The sequence below is a fragment of the Artemia franciscana genome, unplaced genomic scaffold (genome assembly GCF_032884065.1).
Source record: "Artemia franciscana unplaced genomic scaffold, ASM3288406v1 Scaffold_289, whole genome shotgun sequence".
NCBI classification, from domain to species: domain Eukaryota; kingdom Metazoa; phylum Arthropoda; class Branchiopoda; order Anostraca; family Artemiidae; genus Artemia; species Artemia franciscana.
Window position 1 is genome coordinate 940342 of NW_027063627.1, and position 27457 is coordinate 967798.

At 33.1% G+C, this 27457-nt stretch overlaps 1 protein-coding gene across 2 annotated transcripts in view; it reads right to left on the bottom strand.

Annotated features, from left to right (window-relative positions):
- The window catches only part of LOC136043082 (uncharacterized), a 105966-nt gene that overhangs the window by 34870 nt on the left and 43639 nt on the right, over positions 1-27457 (bottom strand). For both annotated transcript variants that reach the window (XM_065728005.1, XM_065728006.1), the window contains one exon: positions 20528-20647. In XM_065728005.1, coding sequence (XP_065584077.1) covers positions 20528-20647 — 120 coding nt within the window. The remainder of the gene's footprint in view (positions 1-20527; positions 20648-27457) is intronic.

Consider the following 27457-nt stretch of genomic DNA (forward strand, 5'->3'; position numbering starts at 1 on the left):
GATACGACTCTTAAATTTTAACATCGTTCTTACCTATAGCAAAACATTCGATCTTTTGCTATATGTTTCGTCTTTAAGTTTATATTACCCTATTGTTTAGAAAGGGCAAACAATTTAAAACACTTTCTGAATGGGGCTTCCCTTGATTTCCATTGATTTTCAAAAAATTGCCTGCCTCCGTGACATTCCTGTGGTAAATTGCCAATCCTCAGGCATTCTCAGATATTTTAATGAACAAAATATACTTTAAATCTATTGATTCGTGTTTTTGCAAGCTACCTCCTTGCATTTTAGATAGGGCCCTTAAGTTATAATATCGCTTCTTAGATTTAGCAAAACATTCGATCTCTTGCATAATAGTTCGTCTTGAATATTATGTTTACTTTTTGTTTAAGAATGACATAGAATATAAAACATTTCTTGAATGAGCCTCCCCTATCATTCCTAAGGCATTCTCAGATATTTTCATATTAAAAATATACTTTAAATCCATCAATTTGTGTTTGTGCAAGCCAACCCTCCTTGCATTCTAGATATGGATCTTAAGTTTTAAAATCGCTCCTTCGCTTTAGCACATCATTATCATTTGATCTATTGCAATATGTTTCGTCATTAATTTTACGTTTCCTTATTGTTTGAAAAGGACATAGAAGTTAAGAAATTTCTTGAATGAGCCTTCCCCTATTATTCCTAAGGCCTTCTCAGATATTTTCACGACAAAAATATACTTTAAAACCATTGATCCGGGTTTCCGCAAGCCCCCCATCCAGGCATTTTAGACGTGGCTCCTAAATTCTAATATTACTCCTTAGGTTTAATAAAACATTTGATCCATTGAATTATGATTTGCTGTTAGTTTTGTATTTCTTTACTATTTGAAAAGGACATAGAATTAAAAAATTTCTTGAACGAGCTTTCCTCTATCATTCCTAAGGCATTTTCAGATATTTTCATGATTAAAACAAATTTTAAATCCATTGATTTGGTTTTGCAAACCACCTCTCCCTTGCATTTTAGATATGGCTCTTAAGTTTTAACATCCCTCCTTAGCTTTAGCAACACATTTGATATATTGCAATATGTTTAATCTAATTTTATATTTGTTTACTGTTAAAAAAGGACATAGAACTTAAAATATTTCTAAACCATTTCGTTTGTCTTCATGAAACTTGTTACATGTCGGCTTTTTGTTAGTGAAACTTGTTGTATATTGATTTTTTTTTTCGTGAAACTTGTTGTGTGATGAATTAAAAAGTTATTGTATGTTAATATTTTGTTTCTTTTTGAAACTTGTTTGTTGATTTTTTTCTTCATGAGACTTCATGTATGTTGATTCATTCCTCTTGAAACACGTTCAAGGTTTTTTTTCTTTTAGAAACATGTTTTTTGTTGATTTTTTTAAAAGTAAAACCTGTCGTATGTTGATTTCCCTCGTAGAAATTTTGTCTGTTAATTTGTTTTCTTGAATTTTTTGTATGTTGATTTTTTTGGTATTTTCGTTTTTTTCCTTAAAATTTTTATGTTGATTTTTTTTCTTCCTAAAACTTATTATACTCTAATTTTGTTAAGTCAAAACTTGTTATATTTTTTCCCTCATGAAAATTGTTGTATCTTGATTTTTTTTTAACACAGAGGTTAGATGACATGCCAACTTACCTAACCTACCATGTTTAGGTAAGCTTGGCTAGGTTAACTTAACCTAGTAGTATGTAAAACAGAAGGTTGAATACACTGACTCTGTGTCTATGCTTGTTTCTTCTCTCAATCAAAATTTACCCAGTTTCACGACGAGAAAAGAAAGGTAATGTACAGCAGGTTTCACGAAACAAATCGATATGCAAATGGTTTCATGAAGAAAACATAAAACAAGTTTCATAAAGATAAAATAAAAATAGAACAAATTCCAAGGAGAAAAAATTAACATACAACAATTTTCTAGAAGAAAAAATCAACGTACAATAGGTGTCACGAAGAGAAAAAATCAACATAAGTCACATTTCACGAACAAGAAATCAGCATGCAAGAATTCTCCCGAACAAAAAAACAACAGGCATCATTTTTCACGAAGAAAAAAATCAAGATAAGTTAAGTTTTCATGAAGAAAAATAAATCACAATAAAACAAGTTTCAAGAATAAAAAATCAACATACAACCAGTATCACGAAGAGAAAAATCAACTTACAACAAGTTTCACGAAGAAAACAAAATGTTAGTTGAGTTAATTTTATGAATAAAAATAGAAAAACAAAGTCATTGAACTAGATCTTCTAGCCTGCCCAAAAATTTGCAAAGGCAAATTTTCTTAAGGGGGCGTATCAAGAATATAAGAAAAAGATGAAACAATGTTCAAGAAAGAAAAAATCAGCAAACAACATGTTTCGTGAAGAAAAAATAAGCATATAACAAGCTTCACAAAGAAATAATCAACATAAAAAAGTATAACAAATAGACATAAAAGTAGTTTCACCGGAGAAAAATTAACTTACAACAAGTTTTATGAAGAAAAAATCATTATGCAACGAGTAAAATGAAAAAAAAAAATCAACATAGGCATCAGAAAAAACGCTACTGGGAATTTTATTTTAAGTTTAAATCATGGATTCTAATGTTAACGGTTTTTTTTAGGAAATTGTCTGAAAATTCTGTAGCTGTGATAATGCACGCAAGCCATTGTATACCACGCTGGGGTCAATTGCAAGCAGTGATCACAAGAAACATAAATGGGAATTTTTCTTTAAGTTTAAATGATTGTTTCTAGTGTGAACAGTTATTTTTCTAGGTAATCTATGAGAATTCTTTAGAAGCGATAATTCACACCAGAAGGCTCCGTGTGCCAGCAACTAAGTGCCACGCTGACGTCATTGCCCAGGTGCCATCCGGAAGGCACATTGTGCGAAACTGAACTTAATTTCCAGATGTGAGAAGAAACACTATTGGGTATTCGTCATTAAGTTCAAGCGAACGGATCTACTGTAAGCAGATATTTTTAAAGGAAAATCCCTAAAAATGCTGTAAGCGTTAAATGCGTGCCAGAGGGTACCGTGTGCCATAATTTTGAGGGGAAAGGCTTGAAAATGTCTTAGATTTGATAAAGTACACCAAAAAGTGCTATTGGGTGGGTAAATTGTGACACACTGGCCTAAATTGCCAGGAATCATTAGAAGAAACCCTATTTTGTATTTTTCATTAAAGTTTAAACGATTGATTCTAGTGTACACGGATATTTTTGCAGAAAAATGCCCAAAAAATTCTATAGACGTGATAATGTACAGCAGAGGGTGCCAGTTGCCAGCCACTGATTGTCACTGGCATAACCACGCTTTTATGTCACTGTTGCGTAGTGAGGTGAACCCATTTATAGGCCAGTGTTTGGTGGGCTGGTATGGTAATTCATCTTTGAGAATCTTTTCGGGAGGGCGACTTTCCGACCGAATCTATTTACGTTGTGGAGTTAAACAAGGGTCAGTTCTTAGCTCCTTTATATTTATTAACGCAATTGGGTTAGCTCCACGGGTCATACCCCCATATGTGATTAAAGGTATTGACATTTGTCACTTTCGTATGCTGATGATATTTTGTTGTTCTCGGATAATTTAATATCAATGCAGAATACAATTAATATATTACACTCACATCTACGAAGAATAGGATAAGAGATTGAACAATCTAAGACAGAATTCCTAACGGCGAATAGTAAAAGTGATATCCAGCATCATTCAATTAGGTTGGGATCACTTAATATTATTAATAAAGATTCCATTAATTACCTTGGGTTGCCTTTTGGTCCGTCAATTAAAGCTATGTGGGAGTTGGTGTTATCATCTGTGTTGGGAAAACTTGGGAAAACATATGGCCTGCTAGTCAGGGTGAAAGGTCGTTTTGATAAACAAACACTTGCTATAATTTATAATTCAATGTTTGCACCTCATGAATTCTTCATTGTTCCAATTCTGAAGTTTTTGAGCAAAAGTGATAAAAAGCGTATTCACGTTTACTTTTCCAGGTTTTGTAAATATTTTCTTGGAATTCCACTACTGTTCAAAATAGTTATATTACACGAGAATCCGGAATATTTGATATTACAGTTAAAATTGATCAACAATACGACCGATTTCTTAGAGGGTCTAGAGAAAATAGAATAAATTTTCCCCTTAATTGTCTCACTTAATGGAAAAACAGTTTTGTCGTTATTTCTGTAATAAAATACGTATTTATGCGCTATGTTTATGGGGGCTATTTTATGAGCTACGTTATTATTTACAGGTAATGTTTTGTAAGTGGTTTTCTGAGTTATGTGCAAAAACAACAGCTATGATCTACTGATTTTCATTAGAAATATAATTTTTTATTTTTCAGTTTTCATTTCATACTCCTCTGTGTACATCTTTGTTATGTAAAGAGGGCATAAATAAATTATTATTATTATTATTGCTAAGGTAATATAAAAAATAAGACGAAAAACATTGCAATAGATCAAATGTTTTGCTAAAGCTAGGGAACGATGTTGAAATTTAAGAGCCATATCTGAAATGCAAGGGCGGGTGGCTTTCAAAAACAAGAATGAATGGATTTAAAAATTGCCTTAGCAATGGCAGGGGATGGCTCATTCAAGAAATGTTATAAATTCTATGTCCTGCTTAAACAATAATGAAATATAAAATTTAAAGTTAATTTATATTTTATAAAATATAAAATTAAAATATAAAATCAATGGGTTTAAAGACCATTTTTGTCATGAAAATATCTAAAAATGACTTAATAATGATAAGGGAAGGCTCATAAAAGAAATGTATTACATTTTGTGTTCTTTTTAAACAATAAGAAAACATAAAATTAAAATCGAAACATATTGCAATAGGTTGAATGTTTTGCTAGTTCTAAGTAGCAATGTCAAAACTTAACAACCATATCTAAAATGCAAGAGGGTTTGGCCAGCAAAAACACTAATGAGTGGATTCAATTTCATCATCTATATATCTGAGAATGTCCTAGGAATGATAGAGGAAGGCTCATTCGAGAAATATTTTTAATTTTATGTCATTTTTAAATACCAAGGTAATACGAAATTAAAGAAGAAACATAATGCGATTGATAATGTTTTGTTAAAGCTAAGGAGTGATTTTAAAACTGAAGAGCTATATCTAAAATGAAAAGAGGGGGATGGCTTTCGAAATTACTAATCTATGGATTTAAAGTATATTTTAAATCATGAAAATGTTTGAGAATGCTCTAAAAAAGAGGGATTGGCCCATTTAACAAATGTTTTAAATTCTATGCCCTTTTTAAGCAATAAAAAAATATAAAATTAAAGACGAAACATATTACAAGATATCAAATGCTTTGCTAAAGCTACGGAGCGATATTGAAACTTAAGAGCCACTTCTATAATGCATAGAGGGGTGGCTTGCAAAAAGGCGGATGAGTGGATTTAAAGTACACTTTTATCATGAAAATATCTGAGAATGCTCTAGGAATGATAGAATGATAGCGGGAGGCTCATTCAAGAGATGTTTACAATTCTGTTCGTTAAAAAAGTAAATATAAAATTAAAGCCGAAACATATTGCAATAGATCAAACATTTTTCGAAAACTAAGGAGCGATGTTAAAACTTTAGAGCCGTATCTAAAATGGATGGCGAGTTGGCTTAAGAAAAGATGAATTAATGAATTTTAGGTACGTTTTTACTATGAAAGTATCTGAGAATGCCTTAGGAATGATATAGGAAGGTTCATTCAAGAAATGTTTTACATTCTATTTTATTTTTAGACAATAAGGAATTTTAAAATTAAAGACAAAAGATATTTATATAGATCAACTGTTTTTTTAAAGCTAAGGAGCGATTTTAAAACTTAACAGCCATATCTAAGATACAAGGAGGGTAGTTTGCGAAAACACGAATCAATGGGCTTAAAGCACATTGTTATTAGGAAAATATCTGAGAAAGACTTAGTAATGATAGGGGAAGGCTCATAAAAGAAAAGTATGACATTCTATGTCCTTTTTAAACAATAAGAAAACATAAAATTAAAGACAAACATTATTGCAATAGATTGAATGTTTTGCTAGAACTAAAGAGCGATGTCAAAACTTAAAAACCATATCTAAAATGCAAGAGGGGTTGGCTAGCAAAAACACTAATGAATGGATTCAAAGTATGTTTTTATAATGAAAATATCTGAGAATTCCTTAGGAATAATAAAGGCTCATTCAAGAACTATTTTAAATTCTCTGTCTTTTTTAAACAGCAAGGAAATATAAAATCAAAGACGAAAGATATTGATAGATGTCAACCCTGATTGGCCAGCAAAAACACTAATGAATGGATTCACGGTATATTTTCATCATGAAAGTATCTAAGAATGCCTTAAGAATAATAGGGAAGGCTCATTCATGAACTGTTATAAATTCTATGTCTTAGAATTGATAAAATCAAAGACGAAAGATATTGATATAGATCAACTGTTTTTTTTTAAAGATTAGGAGCGTTGATAAAACTTACGAGCCGTATCTAAAATGTAAGGAGGTTGGCTTGCAAAAACGTAAATCAATGGACTTAAAGCATATTTTTAATGAAAATATCCAAGAATGGCTCAGTAATGATAGGGAAAGGCTCATTCAAGTAATTTACTAGATTCTATTTCTTATTTAAACAATAAGGAAATATAAAATTAAAGACAGAACATATTGCAATAAATTGAGTGTTTTCCTAAAGATCGATGTCAAAACTTACGAGCCATATCTAAATGCGAGGAGTGGGGTTGGCTTGTAAAAACATGAATCAATTTTTTTAATGTATATTTTTATCATGAAAATACCTGAGAATTTGTTAAGAATGGCAATATGTACCACAGCAATGTCACGGGGCAGGCTATTCTTACTAAGTCACTAGAAATAATGTTTTTCTTTAATTCTATGCTATTTTAACATTTTAAATTCCATGTATAATATTGATTTCAGTGCGAAACGGGTTGATAATACTATGATGTAACATTCACTTTTGTGTCAGATGTATAACAATAATACCCTCTAAACCATTACTTAACAAACAGGCTCGCCTAATAGATCAAAACCAGTAGCTTTTGGATACTTGCAATCTCTTGAGTGGAAAGGGCTGGTAACACGCAATCAAGAGCTTAATCGATCTGAAAAGTGTGCAGCAAATTCTCTTGGTTTGGAATGGGTAATTTCGTAGATGGTATTTTCAGAATAAGAATATTATGAATAGTTTACTGATCCAGCTGTCTAAGGCTTCGGTCTGGCTATTGAGGAAGTCTCTTGTCTTACATTCGATTCCTAAAGTGGACGCAAATATTTGATGACGGATTATAAAGACTTTCTGAGGAAAAAATCTTGAAGAAAAAACTTCTTGAAAGAAAAAAGTAAAATACCTTGAAGGAAATGAAATCTTGAAGAAAAATATCTCTTAATATAAATATGTAGCATTAAGCAACAGTCACATGTACCTCGCCTTTGTGTATTACTCACGTGTGCACCACCATTGCGTAATACCCACGTGTGTGCCATCCTTAGTTACATACAATGGACCCCCACGGGCCCTGAAATCTAGTATATCACATGGGATTACGTCGTCCTCAATGTAAACAAATATTATGTAACAACTAAAGAAATCTTGAAGTAAACATTTGCATAAATAAAGAAACAAGCTCCTACTAAGTAAGAAACAGGTGCACTATGAAATACAAGTGCACTATAGTATTGCGTAGGACCCAGGTGTGGGTAATAACGTCTTTAGGTCCTAGTAGCTTCCATAATATACCCCTTCTGGACCATTTTGAAGGCATTGAGAGGATACTACAGAAATTAATTCGTCTGTTGTATCCATTTTCGTTTTATAATATTTTTTTTAGAGTTTCGTCTACTATTGAATCGAAACATGTTACCACGGACTGATTGACGATACTTTTTGCACTGATCAGAAAATTCGAGACACTAAAATTTATGACAGCATGGTGTAGCAGGGAGTCTGGAGCTCTTGAAATGTTGTATAGCCTTCTGTTATTCGGGAATTGAAAAAAGACAAAAGAAATTAATATGGACAAGTGGTAAACTTAGATCAATAGAATCCAACAATTTAAGATGACTTTAATCAATATACTGTTTTGCATACCATTTGGAGCAATAGAATGCTGTCTTTTGGTACCGTCGGTACCAAAGCATGTGTAGCATGATGTAGCAGGGAGCCTGGAGCTTTTGGAATGTTGTAGAGCCTTCTGTAATTTGGGAATTGAAAAAAGACAAAAGAAATTAATATGGACAAGTGGGAAACTAAGATCAATAAATAACAACAATTTAAGATGACTTTAATTAATATTCTTTTTTGCATACCATTTGGAGCAATAGAATGCTGTCTTTTGGTACCGTCGGTAAATACACTGCCAAAATTGTCGTTTTCGATTGTCAGCAACAGCTTCTCTTAAAAGTTCTGATTTAAAAGTTCTAAATTAAAAAATTACAAAAAGGACGCGCAAAAAGGGCGCACAGCTTGGGGCTGCGTGCCCCAGCAACACGTAGTTTTGTAAGAAAGCTTTACTACCTATTGCTTTTTTAGTTTTTATATTACTTTTTTTCGTTTTTTCTTTTTTCTTAAGTTTGTTCTTTCGTTTTTTTTTGTTTTTATTACTATTATTATTATTTTTTATTTTTTTTATTTATTTATTTTTTTTATTTGAATTGCAATTGTTGATCACTTAAACAAAAACCACAGTTTTTATTTTAATAGCCTAAAATATTTTATTTCTATATTAAATTTTAGTTAAATCACAGTTAGCTGGTACTGCCATATCTTGAAAAACTATGTTTATTGGACTGAGGAAAGTGACTATTACGACAACTGAGAATATAGTTGGTTTTAGCAAAAATATGCGTATAACTGGACCACTTGAACATCTAATCCTGCTGAAATCACAAATATTGACAAGACATTAAGGCTTTTTTATTATTGTATTACATAATGCAATTTATAGTACGGGTACTATTTCCTTTCCTTTCGTATAAAATTTTGGCTGGAAAATTCTCCCAGGAACCTACTTTCCCCATGGTAAAGTCTCCCCGTGGGAAGTTCACCTGGAGAAAATTTCCCCGAAAGTATTTCCATATATTTTTTAAAAACAAATACTATTTGTAATCAATGAACAATTGAATAGCTTATACTCCTTTCTCCAGGGGCTGAGGGGGTAATATCATCCCCAGAGACACAATTATTGAAGCCTGCAACTGTGATGAACCAAATGGCTATCTTAAAATTTCGATCGGATGTCACTGGGGCGAAAATGCAGGATGGGGACAAGTTGCCTTCCAGTATTTTTCAGTCACTTAGAAACAACACTAAAACTTAAAGAGCACTTCTAATCTTCTAGGACAATTGCTCAGATACGATTAGCCGTGGATAAAAACGCACACACAAAAAATAAACACAACAGAAAAAAACAAACAAACACTTGTCTGTAATCTTTCTTCTGGCAAAACATTATGATTCCACATTTTTGTAGAAAGGAGTTTCAAACCTTCACAATAGGCGTCTCGTATATGCTGAATCTGATGGCGTGATTTTGTTAAGATAACTTGACTTCTTGGGGGCGCTTCCCCCTTTTTCAAAAATCAGGTAAATTTTCTCAGGCTCGAAGATTTTGATGGGTAGGAAATTGAATGATTTTTTTTAAGGTTTGCAGAGTTCAAAGTTCAAGAATAAGCTTTAAGATTAATATTAACAAGCACAAATCTCTTATACCAGGAATAAATGAAGGCGAAGAGTTGATGTTGGGCAACCGGAAGATCTATCACTTGGATAGCCTTGCTTACGAGGTGGCATTATTACTAAAAAGGACAAATATGGTCGGAGATGTTAAAAATAGAGTAGCCAAGGCTCAGGGTGTTTTTAACTGTTGAAAAATGTTTGGAAGAATAGTGAGTCAAGTCTACGAACCAAGATTAAAATATTTAAGGAGTGCTAAATTGATTAGAATGGTGAAATTTCCGGAGAAAATGATTAGATCACCTGTTTTTCGGCTTCTTATGTCAGCTTATTTGGAGAGTCTAAAGGACGGTAGACGTGATTTGTGGCCAAATCAGGCCAAGAAAATACTGGACCTTTTTGTCCTAGCGGAGATGTGGAACAAAGGAAAAGATCCGGTGGAAAATTTGTATTTTTTGGAAACAGGGGGAAAACCCCCCATAAAAGTCAAAGTGTCTTAATTGAAATCATACTATCATATTAAGCATATCACAGAGTCCTACTTTAGTGGTTTCAAGCTCCTATTTGCAAAAATGTGGAATTTCGGATTTTTGACCTGAAGAAAAATTCTGAATACGTTTTTATTTGTTATGTTTTCTTTCGTTTTTTCTTCTTTAAAAAGTTTCACTGTTGAAGAATTTTGACAAAAATTCCAGCTTCAGCGGAAAGAGCGAGGAGTGAGGAAGGAGAGCCCCCTCCCAAAGGGAATAATTTCTGTTAGTTTTAAGTTTTAACATTTTTCTTACTTTGTGCTAAAAATACTTATTGTTTTTTCTTAAGTTTAACTTCTGACCGTTTTTGAAACAGTACCCTGAAATTCCATTTCTTCCCCCATGCGAAAAACCCCCTTCAATATATCCCCAGGAAAATTCCCTCCCACGGAACATTCTCCCCGTGGAAACCCCAGCCCCCATAGAAAATCGTCCCACCCCCCAAGTAAATCTGCTAATTTTCAAATGGAAAAAATAGTGAATGTGAGCAATGAGCAAGTCGTTCAACTGACAGGTCTTTCCCCACGTACTATGTGGGTTATGTCTTTCCTAACGGCATTGTTATTGGACCCTTTAGCTATGCTAAATCAAATGGCTACCTCATAATTCTGATCAGTTTTCTATGGGTAAAAAGGGGGCGTGGGATAGGGATTAGTTGTCCATTAATCTTTTTCATAGCTTAAAAAGGGCACTAGAATTTTTGATTTTCGATTAAATGAGCCCTCTCCTGATCTTCTAGGATCCCTGTTTCAATACGATCCCGCATAGGAGAAAAAAAAAACAATCAAACAAAACAAAAAACCACAACAATTAAACACTTATCTGCTATCTTTCTTCTGGCTAAAATACAAATTTCCACATATTGTATTTAGAAGCTTGAAACATTGGACATGCTGAATTTGATGGTGTAATTGTCGTTAAGATAGCTTTGCGTTTTGGGAGTGTTTTCCTCGTTTTTTTTCAAAATTGAACCAATTTTCTCAGGCAATTAGCTTTTTATACGTAACATTATACCTAATGAAATTCATATATTTGGGAACAGCATAAAAAGTCAGTAGTATCCCCCCAATATGTTTAAAATATCCCATAGGAGATGCACTAATGGAGCCACTAACCCCTCAAGTTACTAATACGTGCACCTTGGTGTCAAACAATACCATGATGGACTTGTAGCGTATAGTACACCGGTTTGTAACGTAATAGGTTCTTCTTTGTTTACTTATGTAAACGTTTTCTTCAACATTTCTTTGGTTGTTACATAAAAGGGTATGTTTGTTTACGCTGAGGATGACGTCTCATATGACATATTAGATTTATCGAATATAATGTAATCTTACGTGGAATGTTATAGTTCAGGGCCCAGGGGGGCCCCGTATGTAACTGAGGACGGCAAACACGTGGGTGTTAAGTAATAGAAGCGCTCGTAACTGTTACGTAATGACAGCGCATGCATGGGGTGTTATATAATACTTTACAGATTTTTCTTCAAGGCGTTTTCCTTTGGTCTTTCAAGGCGTTATTAACTTATTAAATTTCTCTTAAATTTCTCTTAAATTTCAACATCGTTCCCTAGCTTTAGCAAAACATTTGATCTATTGCAATGTTTTTCGTCTTATTTTTTATATTACCTTAGTAATAATAATAATAATAATTTATTTATGCCCTCTTTACATAAAAAAGATGTACACAGAGGAGTATGAAATGAAAACTGAAAAATAAAAAATTATATTTCTAATGAAAATCAGTAGATCATAGCTGTTGTTTTTGCACATAACTCAGAAAACCACTTACAAAACATTACCTGTAAATAATAACGTAGCTCATAAAATAGCCCCCATAAACATAGCGCATAAATACGTATTTTATTACAGAAATAACGACAAAACTGTTTTTCCATTAAGTGAGACAATTAAGGGGAAAATTTATTCTTTTTTCTCTAGACCCTCTAAGAAATCGGTCGTATTGTTGATCCATTTTAACTGTAATATCAAATATTCCGAATTCTCGTATAATATAACTATTTCGAACAGTAGTGGAATTCCAAGAAAATATTTACAAAACCTGGAAAAGTAAACGTGGATACGCTTTTTATCACTTTTGCTCAAAAACTTCAGAATTGGAACAATGAAGAATACATGAGGTGCAAACATTGAATTATAAATTATAGCAAGTGTTTGTTTATCAAAACGACCTTTCACCCTGACTAGCAGGCCATATGTTTTCCTAAGTTTTCCCAACACAGATGATAACACCTAATCCCACATAGCTTTAATTGACGGACCAAAAGGCAACCCAAGGTAATTAATGGAATCTTTATTAATAATATTAAGTGATCCCAACCTAATTGAATGATGCTGGATATCACTTTTACTATTCGCCGTTAGGAATTCTGTCTTAGATAGTTCAATCTCTAATCCTATTCTTCGTAGATGTGAGTGTAATATATTAATTGTATTCTGCATTGATATTAAATTATCCGAGAACAACAAAATATCATCAGCATACGAAAGTGGCAAATGTCAATACCTTTAATCACATATGGGGGTATGACCCATGGAGCTAACCCAATTGCGTTAATAAATATAAAGGAGCTAAGAACTGACCCTTGTTTAACATCGTTCAAGGTTTTTTTCTTTTTGAAACATGTTTTTTGTTGATTTTTTTTAAAAGTAAAACCTGTCGTATGTTGATTTCCCTCGTAGAAATTTTGTCTGTTAATTTGTTTTCTTGAATTTTTTGTATGTTGATTTTTTTGGTATTTTCGTTTTTTTCCTTAAAATTTTTATGTTGATTTTTTTTCTTCCTAAAACTTATTATACTCTAATTTTGTTAAGTCAAAACTTGTTATATTTTTTCCCTCATGAAAATTAGTTGTATCTTGATTTTTTTTTAACACAGAGGTTAGATGACATGCCAACTTACCTAACCTACCATGTTTAGGTAAGCTTGGCTAGATTAACTTAACCTAGTAGTATGTAAAACAGAAGGTTGAATCCACTGACTCTGTGTCTATGCTTGTTTCTTCTCTCAATCAAAATTTACCCAGTTTCACGACGAGAAAAGAAAGGTAATGTACAGCAGGTTTCACGAAACAAATCGATATGCAAATGGTTTCATGAAGAAAACATAAAACAAGTTTCATAAAGATAAAATAAAAATAGAACAAATTCCAAGGAGAAAAAATTAACATACAACAATTTTCTAGAAGAAAAAATCAACTTACAATAGGTGTCACGAAGAGAAAAAATCAACATAAGTCACATTTCACGAACAAGAAATCAGCATGCAAGAATTCTCCCGAACAAAAACAACAGGCATCATTTTTCACGAAGAAAAAAATCAAGATAAGTTAAGTTTTCATGAAGAAAAATAAATCACAATTTAACAAGTTTCAAGAACAAAAAATCAACATACAACCAGTATCACGAAGAGAAAAATCAACTTACAACAAGTTTCACGAAGAAAACAAAATGTTAGTTGAGTTAATTTTATGAATAAAAATAGAAAAACAAAGTCATTGAACTAGATCTTCTATACTGCCCAAAAATTTGCAAAGGCAAATTTTCTTAAGGGGGCGTATCAAGAATATAAGAAAAAGATGAAACAATGTTCAAGAAAGAAAAAATCAGCAAACAACATGTTTCGTGAAGAAAAAATAAGCATATAACAAGCTTCACAAAGAAATAATCAACATAAAAACGTATAACAAATAGACATAAAAGTAGTTTCACCGGAGAAAAATTAACTTACAACAAGTTTTATGAAGAAAAAATCATTATGCAACAAGTAAAATGAAAAAAAAAAATCAACATAGGCATCAGAAAAAACGCTACTGGGAATTTTATTTTAAGTTTAAATCATGGATTCTAATGTTAACGGTTTTTTTTAGGAAATTGTCTGAAAATTCTGTAGCTGTGATAATGCACGCAAGCCATTGTATACCACGCTGGGGTCAATTGCAAGCAGTGATCACAAGAAACATAAATGGGAATTTTTCTTTAAGTTTAAATGATTGTTTCTAGTGTGAACAGTTATTTTTCTAGGTAATCTATGAGAATTCTTTAGAAGCGATAATTCACACCAGAAGGCTCCGTGTGCCAGCAACTAAGTGCCACGCTGACATCAATGCTCAGGTGCCATCCGGAAGGCACATTGTGCGAAGCTGAACTTAATTTCCAGATGTGAGAAGAAACACTATTGGGTATTCGTCATTAAGTTCAAGCGAACGGATCTACTGTAAGCAGATATTTTTAAAGGAAAATCCCTAAAAATGCTGTAAGCGTTAAATGCGTGCCAGAGGGTACCGTGTGCCATAATTTTGAGGGGAAAGGCTTGAAAATGTATTAGATTTGATAAAGTACACCAAAAAGTGCTATTGGGTGGGTAAATTGTGACCCACTGGCCTAAATTGCCCAGGAATCATTAGAAGAAACCCTATTTGCTATTTTTCATTAAAGTTTAAACGATTGATTCTAGTGTACACGGATATTTTTGCAGGAAAATGCTCCAAAAAATTCTATAGACGTGATAATGTACAGCAGAGGGTGCCAGTTGCCAGCCACTGATTGTCACTGGCATAACCACGCTTTTATGTCACTGTTGCGTAGTGAGGTGAAGCCATTTATAGGCCAGTGTTTGGCGGGCTGGTATGGTAATTCATCTTTGAGAATCTTTTCGGGAGGGCGACTTTCCGACCGAATCTATTTACGTTGTGGAGTTAAACAAGGGTCAGTTCTTAGCTCCTTTATATTTATTAACGCAATTGGGTTAGCTCCACGGGTCATACCCCCATATGTGATTAAAGGTATTGACATTTGTCACTTTCGTATGCTGATGATATTTTGTTGTTCTCGGATAATTTAATATCAATGCAGAATACAATTAATATATTACACTCACATCTACGAAGAATGGTATTAGAGATTGAACTATCTAAGACAGAATTCCTAATGGCGAATAGTAAAAGTGATATCCAGCATCATTCAATTAGGTTGGGATCACTTAATATTATTAATAAAGATTCCATTAATTACCTTGGGTTGCCTTTTGGTCCGTCAATTAAAGCTATGTGGGAGTTGGTGTTATCATCTGTGTTGGGAAAACTTGGGAAAACATATGGCCTGCTAGTCAGGGTGAAAGGTCGTTTTGATAAACAAACACTTGCTATAATTTATAATTCAATGTTTGCACCTCATGAATTCTTCATTGTTCCAATTCTGAAGTTTTTGAGCAAAAGTGATAAAAAGCGTATCCACGTTTACTTTTCCAGGTTTTGTAAATATTTTCTTGGAATTCCACTACTGTTCGAAATAGTTATATTACACGAGAATCCGGAATATTTGATATTACAGTTAAAATGGATCAACAATACGACCGATTTCTTAGAGGGTCTAGAGAAAATAGAATAAATTTTTCCCTTAATTGTCTCACTTAATGGAAAAACAGTTTTGTCGTTATTTCTGTAATGAAATACGTATTTATGCGCTATGTTTATGGGGGCTATTTTATGAGCTACGTTATTATTTACAGGTAATGTTTTGTAAGTGGTTTTCTGAGTTATGTGCAAAAACAACAGCTATGATCTACTGATTTTCATTAGAAATATAATTTTTTATTTTTCAGTTTTCATTTCATACTCCTCTGTGTACATCTTTTTTATGTAAAGAGGGCATAAATAAATTATTATTATTATTATTGCTAAGGTAATATAAAAAATAAGACGAAAAACATTGCAATAGATCAAATGTTTTGCTAAAGCTAGGGAACGATGTTGAAATTTAAGAGCCATATCTGAAATGCAAGGGCGGGTGGCTTTCAAAAACAAGAATGAATGGATTTAAAAATTGCCTTAGCAATGGCAGGGGATGGCTCATTCAAGAAATGTTATAAATTCTATGTCCTGCTTAAACAATAATGAAATATAAAATTTAAAGTTAATTTATATTTTATAAAATATAAAATTAAAATATAAAATCAATGGGTTTAAAGCCCATTTTTGTCATGAAAATATCTAAAAATGACTTAATAATGATAAGGGAAGGCTCATAAAAGAAATGTATTACATTTTGTGTTCTTTTTAAACAATAAGAAAACATAAAATTAAAATCGAAACATATTGCAATAGGTTGAATGTTTTGCTAGTTCTAAGTAGCAATGTCAAAACTTAACAACCATATCTAAAATGCAAGAGGGTTTGGCCAGCAAAAACACTAATGAGTGGATTCAATTTCATCATCTATATATCTGAGAATGTCCTAGGAATGATAGAGGAAGGCTCATTCGAGAAATATTTTTAATTTTATGTCATTTTTAAACACCAAGGTAATATGAAATTAAAGAAGAAACATAATGCGATTGATAATGTTTTGTTAAAGCTAAGGAGTGATTTTAAAACTGAAGAGCTATATCTAAAATGAAAAGAGGGGGATGGCTTTCGAAATTACTAATCTATGGATTTAAAGTATATTTTAAATCATGAAAATGTTTGAGAATGCTCTAAAAAAGAGGGATTGGCCCATTTAACAAATGTTTTAAATTCTATGCCCTTTTTAAGCAATAAAAAAAATATAAAATTAAAGACGAAACATATTACAAGATATCAAATGCTTTGCTAAAGCTACGGAGCGATATTGAAACTTAAGAGCCACTTCTATAATGCATAGAGGGGTGGCTTGCAAAAAGGCGGATGAGTGGATTTAAAGTACACTTTTATCATGAAAATATCTGAGAATGCTCTAGGAATGATAGAATGATAGCGGGAGGCTCATTCAAGAGATGTTTACAATTCTGTTCGTTAAAAAAAGTAAATATAAAATTAAAGCCGAAACATATTGCAATAGATCAAACATTTTTCGAAAACTAAGGAGCGATGTTAAAACTTTAGAGCCGTATCTAAAATGGATGGCGAGTTGGCTTAAGAAAAGATGAATTAATGAATTTTAGGTACGTTTTTATTATGAAAGTATCTGAGAATGCCTTAGGAATGATATAGGAAGGTTCATTCAAGAAATGTTTTACATTCTATTTTATTTTTAGACAATAAGGAATTTTAAAATTAAAGACAAAAGATATTGATATAGATCAACTGTTTTTTAAAGCTAAGGAGCGATTTTAAAACTTAACAGCCATATCTAAGATACAAGGAGGGTAGTTTGCGAAAACACGAATCAATGGGCTTAAAGCACATTGTTATTAGGAAAATATCTGAGAAAGACTTAGTAATGATAGGGGAAGGCTCATAAAAGAAAAGTATGACATTCTATGTCCTTTTTAAACAATAAGAAAACATAAAATTAAAGACAAACATTATTGCAATAGATTGAATGTTTTGCTAGAACTAAAGAGCGATGTCAAAACTTAAAAACCATATCTAAAATGCAAGAGGGGTTGGCTAGCAAAAACACTAATGAATGGATTCAAAGTATGTTTTTATAATGAAAATATCTGAGAATTCCTTAGGAATAATAAAGGCTCGTTCAAGAACTATTTTAAATTCTCTGTCTTTTTTAAACAGCAAGGAAATATAAAATCAAAGACGAAAGATATTGATATAGATCAACCGTGGTTGGCCAGCAAAAACACTAATGAATGGATTCACGGTATATTTTTAACATGAAAATATCTGAGAATACCTTAAGAATAATAGGGAAGGCTCATTCATGAACTGTTATGAATTCTATGTCTTAGAATTGACAAAATCAAAGACGAAAGATATTGATATAGATCAACTGTTTTTTTAAAGATTAGGAGCGTTGATAAAACTTACGAGCCGTATCTAAAATGTAAGGAGGTTGGCTTGCAAAAACGTAAATCAATGGACTTAAAGCATATTTTTAATGAAAATATCCAAGAATGGCTCAGTAATGATAGGGAAAGGCTCATTCAAGTAATTTACTAGATTCTATTTCTTATTTAAACAATAAGGAAATATAAAATTAAAGACAGAACATATTGCAATAAATTGAGTGTTTTCCTAAAGATCGATGTCAAAACTTACGAGCCATATCTAAATGCGAGGAGTGGGGTTGGCTTGTAAAAACATGAATCTATTTTTTTAATGTATATTTTTATCATGAAAATACCTGAGAATTTGTTAAGAATGGCAATATGTACCACAGCAATGTCACGGGGCAGGCTATTCTTACTAAGTCACTAGAAATAATGATTTTTCTTTAATTCTATGCTATTTTAACATTTTAAATTCCATGTATAATATTGATTTCAGAGCAAAACGGGTTGATAATACTATGATGTAACATTCACTTTTGTGTCAGATGTATAACAATAATACCCTCTATACCATTACTTAACAAACAGGCTCGCCTAACAGATCAAAACCAGTAGCTTTGGGATACTTGCAATCTCTTGAGTGGAAAGGGCTGGTAACACGCAATCAAGAGCTTAATCGATCTGAAAAGTGTGCAGCAAATTCTCTTGGTTTGGAATGGGTAATTTCGTAGATGGTATTTTCAGAATAAGAATATTATGAATAGTTTACTGATCCAGCTGTCTAAGGCTTCGGTCTGGCTATTGAGGAAGTCTCTTGTCTTACATTCGATTCCTAAAGTGGACGCAAATATTTGATGACGGATTATAAAGACTTTCTGAGGAAAAAATCTTGAAGAAAAAACTTCTTGAAAGAAAAAAGTAAAATACCTTGAAGGAAATGAAATCTTGAAGAAAAATATCTCTTAATATATATATGTAGCATTAAGCAACAGTCACATGTACCTCGCCTTTGTGTAATACTCACGTGTGCTCCACCATTGCGTAATACCCACGTGTGTGCCATCCTTAGTTACATACAATGGACCTCCACGGGCCCTGAAATCTAGTATATCACATGGGATTACGTCGTCCTCAATGTAAACAAATATTATGTAACAACTAAAGAAATCTTGAAGTAAACATTTGCATAAATAAAGAAACAAGCTCCTACTAAGTAAGAAACAGGTGCACTATGAAATACAAGTGCACTATAGTATTGCGTCGGACCCAGGTGTGGGTAATAACGTCTTTAGGTCCTAGTAGCTTCCATAATATACCCCTTCTGGACCATTTTGAAGGCATTGAGAGGATACTACAGAAATCAATTCGTCTGTTGTATCCATTTTCGTTTTATAATATTTTTTTTTAGAGTTTCGTCTACTATTGAATCGAAACATGTTACCACGGACTGATTGACGATACTTTTTGCACTGATCAGAAAATTCGAGACACTAAAATTTATGACAGCATGGTGTAGCAGGGAGTCTGGAGCTCTTGAAATGTTGTATAGCCTTCTGTTATTCGGGAATTGAAAAAAGACAAAAGAAATTAATATGGACAAGTGGTAAACTTAGATCAATAGAATCCAACAATTTAAGATGACTTTAATCAATATACTGTTTTGCATACCATTTGGAGCAATAGAATGCTGTCTTTTGGTACCGTCGGTACCAAAGCATGTGTAGCATGATGTAGCAGGGAGCCTGGAGCTTTTGGAATGTTGTAGAGCCTTCTGTAATTTGGGAATTGAAAAAAGACAAAAGAAATTAATATGGACAAGTGGGAAACTAAGATCAATAAATAACAACAATTTAAGATGACTTTAATTAATATTCTTTTTTGCATACCATTTGGAGCAATAGAATGCTGTCTTTTGGTACCGTCGGTAAATACGCTGCCAAAATTGTCGTTTTCGATTGTCAGCAACAGCTTCTCTTACAAGTTCTGATTTAAAAGTTCTAAATTAAAAAATTACAAAAAGGACGCGCAAAAAGGACGCACAGCTTGGGGCTGCGTGCCCCAGCAACACGTAGTTTTGTAAGAAAGCTTTACTACCTATTGCTTTTTTAGTTTTTATATTACTTTTTTTCGTTTTTTCTTTTTTCTTAAGTTTGTTCTTTCGTTTTTTTTGTTTTTATTACTATTATTATTATTTTTTATTTTTTTTATTTATTTATTTTTTTTATTTGAATTGCAATTGTTGATCACTTAAACAAAAACCACAGTTTTTATTTTAATAGCCTAAAATATTTTATTTCTATATTAAATTTTAGTTAAATCACAGTTAGCTGGTACTGCCATATCTTGAAAAACTATGTTTATTGGACTGAGGAAAGTGACTATTACGACAACTGAGAATATAGTTGGTTTTAGCAAAAATATGCGTATAACTGGACCACTTGAACATCTAATCCTGCTGAAATCACAAATATTGACAAGACATTAAGGCTTTTTTATTATTGTATTACATAATGCAATTTATAGTACGGGTACTATTTTACAATGAAAATTACTTACTTTATTTGTGTTGATCTGCCTTACTTCGTTTGACGCAGTACATACACCAAAGGATAGTCCTAGCACAAAAACCAACAAAACGGCTATGATGCAACAAGCTTTCCTTATCATTGATGTGAGCTGGATAAAATTTAAAAATAAGGAGTCTAAGAAAACTAAAATAATATATATATATATATATATATATATATATATATATATATATATATATATATATATATATATATATATATATATATAAATAAGTTGTCTGTCGGTGTGTCTGTCAGGTGACGTCATGTTTGTGTGTTGACTGACGTCATGAAGTTAGTTGTCGTCATTTTTGTTATGACGGTGACGTCATTAAAGATATATAAGACATGCGTTCACATAGAAATCTATTAATGTTTAACTTTAAAATGACTGATGAACTTACAATGGCAACAGCCGAGGAAGATGCTCAAAGAGTCTATGCCAAAAAACTTGCTGCTGATAGAGAAAGTAAGAAAAGAAAGCGTGCCGAGCAATCAAAAGAACAGCAAGGAAACAGGCTTGAGGCTGATAGAGAAAGAAAGAACAGAAAGCGTGCCGAGGAACTACCAGAGCAACGCGAAAGCAGACTTGCTGCTAAAAGAGAAAGTGAAAAAAGAAGGCGTGCCGAGGAACTACCAGAGCAACATGAAACCAGACTTGCTGCTAAAAGAGAAAGTGAAAAAAGAAGGCGTGCCGAGGAATCACCATAACAGCAAGAAATCAGGCTTGCTGCTGATAGAGAAAGTAAGAAAAGAAAGCGTGCCGAGGAATCAAAGAAACCTGAAAGTTATCGCCTGGAATTCAGGTACGGCCCAGTCGATGATTATAGCTTGAGTAGATGTGTTCAAATCGAGACAATGTCTAAAATTTGTCCCTATTGCAGGGCCTTGAAATTCAATGGTGAAACAATGGGAATGTGTTGCGCCTCAGGAAAAGTTAAACTTCCTCTATTGGCTTTACCACCAGAGCCATTGAAGACTTTCCTTACTGGAACTACGTCAGAATCTAAGCATTTTTTGTCAAAAATCAGATAATACAACTCATGTTTCCAAATGACGTCGTTTGGAGCCCAAATCGAAAATCCAGATCAATTTATGTCTACTTTCAAAGTAAAAGGGCAAATTTATCATAGAGCAGGGTCCCTTCTACCATTCTCAGGCGAGAATCATAAATTTTTACAATTGTACTTCATCAGTGATAGAAATTCTGAATTGAATGCACGTTGCGAAATTTCTCCCAACGTTGAATGGACAATCATTTCCCAATTGCAACATCTTTTCCACGAAAAAATCAACCATATTGTTTTGACCAAGATTCGAGACCAGGCAGTCCTTTACAAGTCAGTCGACACAGTTTTGGAACCAAATGAAGCGGTTAATTATCCATCTGAATTTTTAAATTCCGTGGATCTTTCAGGGTTTCCACCACACGTGCTACAACTAAAAATAGGCGTACCAATAATACTTTTAAGAAATATCAACCCACCAAAGCTTTGCAATGGCACGCGACTTGCCGTAAAAAAACAATAGAAAACCTAATAGAGGCCACAATCTTGACAGGGCCTTTTGAGGGTGAGGCTGTTCTTATTCCTCGCATTCCCATGATTCCAACGGATCTGCCTTTTCAATTTAAAAGATTGCAATTCCCAATTCGATTAGCATTTGCAATCACCATTAACAAAGCTCAAGGTCATTCATTAGAAAAATGTGGTATAGATCTTAATACTGATTGTTTTTCCCATGGACAATTGTACGTTGCATGTTCGAGGGTCGGTAAACCTGACAATCTATTTATATGCAGCGACAATTGGACAGCGAAGAATTTTGTATATTCGCAAGTTTTACGCAGTTAATTTGTATTGTATCTATCTATCTATCTATCTATATAAAAACGAGTTGTGTGTATGCATGTTTGTTTTTTTGTAAAAAGAGCGTTTACATATGACGTCATTATTAGTACATACGGCTTTGTATATGCACAGACAATGGGAAAGCCAAGAATGTTGTATATTCGCAATTTTTACGTAGTTTGAAACACATATATAAATCTATCTATATTCACAGGTGGGACACAGGGACACAACTACAATGGCGCGTAACTAATATGGCGCGTAACGACTTACGCGCTCGGGGGGGCTTAGGGGGGCGCGAAGCACCCCACCAACTAGGTGTTGGGGTGGCGCAAAGCGCCAGCCCAACAGCTAGTATATATATATATATTTATGAAATCAGCGTACTCATTCTTTTATAATGAAATAAAAGTAAGGAGCAACATCAAAATTTAAAATGAATATGAATATATATGAATATGAACATATATCTATCTATATAAAAATAAGTTGTCTGTCTGTGGATCTGTGGATCAGGTGACGTCATGTTTCTGTGTCGGCTGACGTCATGAAATTAGTTTTCGTCATTTTTGTTATGACGATGCTTAGTATATTGTAAAACACATTAATTTGGTTAATAATATACCATTTAAAACACCAAAATGAACATGCTGGAGTAGTCACTTGGTGAGAGAGGGTGTCAGAACGGAGAATGAAGGTCCCAGGTTCAAATCCTGGTTAGGCTAAAAAAGGTAAAAAACTGAAAACTAAAAAAAAAACTGAAAAAACTAAAAAAAGGCAAAAACTACAAAAAAAAACTAAAAACTAATAAAAAAAAAAATAAAAAGGCTAAAAAACTAAAAAAAGGTAATAAAAAAAACTAAAAACTAAAAAAAAAAACTAAAAAAAGGAAAAAACTGAAAAATAGAAGAGAAAAAGAAAACTAATAAAATTAAGAATAAAAATAAAAAAAGATAAAAACTAAAAAAAAAAAGTAAAAAGAAAAAACGAAAAAAAACTAAAAAAGCTAAAAAAAAAGGTAAAAACCAATAAAAAACTAAAAAGAAGAAAAGAAAAAAAACTAAAAAAAATTTTCATCTAAAAAACTAAAAAAAAATAAAAAAGGTAAGAACTAAAAAAGAAAAAAATAAATGACGACACTCAAAGAGAAAGCGACCGGGACAAAAGGAATGTTCGATTAGCAATCAACAAAGCACCGGGACACAGGGAGTATAAATGACGACCAGGACATAAGTAAAAAAAAAAACTAAAAAAACTAAAAAGAAGGTAAAAACTACAAAAAAACTAAAAAGAAAAAAAAACTAAAAACTAATAAAAAAACTAAAAAATCTAAAAATATAAATAAACTAAAAAATAAAAAAAATAAAAAAGGAAAAAAATAAAGGAGAAAAACAAAACTAAAAAACGAATGTATATACAGACCGGGACACCGGGATACAAATGACGACCGGGACACAGGGAATATAAATGACCATACAAAAGCCATAATGACCAGGACATAAGTAAAAAATATAAATGACGACCGGGACACAGGGACACAACTACAACGGGGACGCCGGGGGGCACAGGGGGATATAAATGACGACCGGGACAGGGAATGGTCGATTAGCAATCACCATCAACAAAGCTCAAGGGCAATCATTAGAATCATGAGGTATAGATCTGAATACGGATTGTTTTCCCATGGACCATTATATGTTGCATGTTCAAGAGTCGGTAAACCCGACAATCTATTTATATGCACAGACAATGGGACAGCAAAGAATGTTGTATATTCGCAAGTTTTACGTAGTTAAAAACATATATATAATATATCTATCTATATTCACAGGTGGGACATAGGAACACAACTACAATGGCGCGTAACTAATATGGCGCGTAACGACTTACGCGCGCGGGGGGGCTTGGGGGGGGCGAAGGGCCCCCACCAACTAGGTGTTGGGGTGGCGCGAAGCGCCACCCCAACACCAACAGCTAGTATATATATACAGCTAGTATACAACAGCTAGTATATATATATATATATATATATATATATATATATATATATATATATATATATATATATATATATATATATATATATATATATATATATATATATATATATATATATATTCAATTCAATTCAATTTATTTATAACCCATCTACAAAAAGAGAGCGGAACGCCCTTAAGATGGAGTAATAAGAGAAAAAAAAAGGTACAAATAAATACAAATCAACACAATCAAACAATTAAATAAGTAATGCTGACCATGGGTGAGACACTATCGACATAGAAGAACGAAAATCATGAAGCCTTTTATCAATAATAGATGTAGGAGAAACTAGGCGGAATTTGTTCACTAAGTAACTATTTCTAGTCCAAGGAGGGTAACTGAGAAGGAATTTAGCATAACAAAAATATACTCTACGAACAGATAGTTTCTGAGGTTCACTAAAAAACTGCCAAACCGGACAAAGAGAAAGGAGATGAGGTACAACTAGGCTATTATAAATTTTCACAAGATTTAATTTATCAATATGTTTAATATTAGATGCAATTGAAGCATAAGCAATTCTCAGTTTTCTCTTCAAAAGTTTAAGGGATAAATTCACAGTTTCTTTCATATTTTTTCCAATAGGCATTCCAAGGTAAACTAATTTTTGAGAAAGGGGGACATGAACATTAGCTAAAGATAAAAAAATAGGGCCATTTGTCTCTTTAAAATTGAAAGCTACAACAGCAGTTTTATCAACATTGAAAGAAAGCCCAATATTTTTATATTCATTATAAAGCTGATTAAACGCGTTTTCACATCCACTAAAAGTACGGCTTAGATTCAAAACGTCATCTGCAAAAGTTATTAAAGACAAGTTAAATCCACGGTGAATACAACTAAAATTAACAGAATTTTGGGCATTTAAAACAGAGTTATTAAATAAAGAAGGTGAGGTAAGGCCACCTTGACGGACTCCTTTCAAAATATTAAAAAGGGAAGATCCCCCCTTTAACTTCACCTTAAGGTGATGGTACATATACAGAAGGCACTTCACTATACAAAAATTTACCCCTCTTTTATACGCTTCAAATAAAACTTGGGAAAAAATACAAGAGTCGAAAGCACGAGCAACATCTAAAGCACAAAGGATAATATGGGATCTACTTCTTTCTACATCAGCAAGAACATTCATTAAAGCAAAAAGGGCATGCTCCCGGCTAATACCTTTTTGGTAACCAAACTGGTGGGGTGGGACATAACATTTAGAAACCATTTCATCCAAAATAACTGACTCAAACAATTTAAAAATAGTACAAGAAACTGTTATAGGTCGGAACGAATCACACGAAGTAAAATCCTTTTTGCCTTTTTTCGGGATAGGGGTTATTTGACCAACTGTAAATTGATAAGGAACAACTCAGTTTTCAATAGACATTTGAAAAAGTAGATATAAATGATTAAAAAGAAGAGCACTTGCATAATCAAAATGTCTGGCAGTAATTCCATCAACTCCCGCAGAATTTCTTTTCTTTAGTTTTTGACAATAAAACGATACATCACTTGGCTTAATAATAAATGTCGAGGGTTCGTGTTTCTTCAGACAAGCACTTAATTCTTTTTCAAATTTTGACTCAAGAGCAGGATCGGGAGAAGAAAACTCATGCTTATAATAATTTATCCACTCAGGCTCAGGAATATTATTTGCACTAATGTGTTCACAAGGGCGTTCAAATTTTTTCCAGAGCTTCGAAGGGTTCTCTGCAATTTTATGAGCGTTTTTCTCAATAAGATCAACCTTATGTTTTCTTAACACTTTAGCAAAAAAACGTTTAGAACGTAGCCGCAGACCATTTATAGTCCCAGACTTAGGCCTGCCGCAATCCCTCCAAATATTCAGCCAAATTTTAGAAGACTCGCACGCAGAAATAAGGGAAGGGTTTTTTGACCAACCCTGAACTTGAGAGCCTTTCCTAATACGCTTGCACGGGACAGCTGAAGCTTCAGCACACTTTAATGCATGGTTAATTTCAGCTAGATAGGTGGTAAGTCCGATGGCTATTTCTTTTTCACTAAGGCCAGAGCGCGTGCACAACAAATGAAAGGGCACCTTTATTTTATTTAATATTCTGTCACATTCAAAACGAAACATCTCGCGGTTAACTTCTTTCCAGTCTTTTATATAAAACCACTTTTTATCTGGCTGTTTAGGGGGCATGAAATGAAGCATTTATTTTCAACTTTATTGGAAGGTGATCCGAATAAAAGCCATCACAAATTACCTCGACAGTTTCACAGGGGAAAGATGCAATAAAATGATCAAGGTTAGAAGTCGCTGACAGGACACCAATAAACGTGAAAGTTTCTGTTTTGTCACCAACTGAGTAGGAAGGGGGGAGGGAATTCAGAAGGAGTTGGGTTCTTGGCGATGAACTGTCTGTTAAGTCACAATTAAAATCTCCTGCAATTAAAACTCGAGCATTTGGATGCTTTGAAACTCCCTTCACAAAACTCGCTAGCTTTTTGCAAGCATTTATGAATTTATTCTCTGATTGCGAAGAGCAGTAATTAGTTGGCAGGTAAACGTTTATACAGATTAGGTCCGAAAATTCGGCAGCAATGAAATGGTCATTCGACTCAAGGAGATTGACGGGAAATTGTGAAATAATAGCTAATCCGCCTGAAGGTCGGCCACGGCTCTTATTCATTTTCGCTGGGTGAAATAAGAGATAAGAATTCTGTGAAATGCTGAGTAAATTTTTCCTTTCATGAGACAAAAAATGTTCTTGCAGAAAAATTATTTCATTTGTGCTTAAAAGTTCAGAGAGGACTAGGCCTTTGTCAACCACTTTGCCATTGATATTCCATGATAAGAGACTTAAGGCTCGAGCCATTATGCTGACTTAACTTTACTTAAAAGTCCTTGGGCGACTGGACATTTGAAGCTGTAACAGGGATGATCCTGTGATTTGCACAATGCACACTTCTTGGGCCTTTGACAAGGAGATGTTTTGGAGCTTGAATGACCATGGTCACCGCAGACTGCGCAAATAGCTTCATTTTTGCAGCTACTGGATATATGTCCGTAA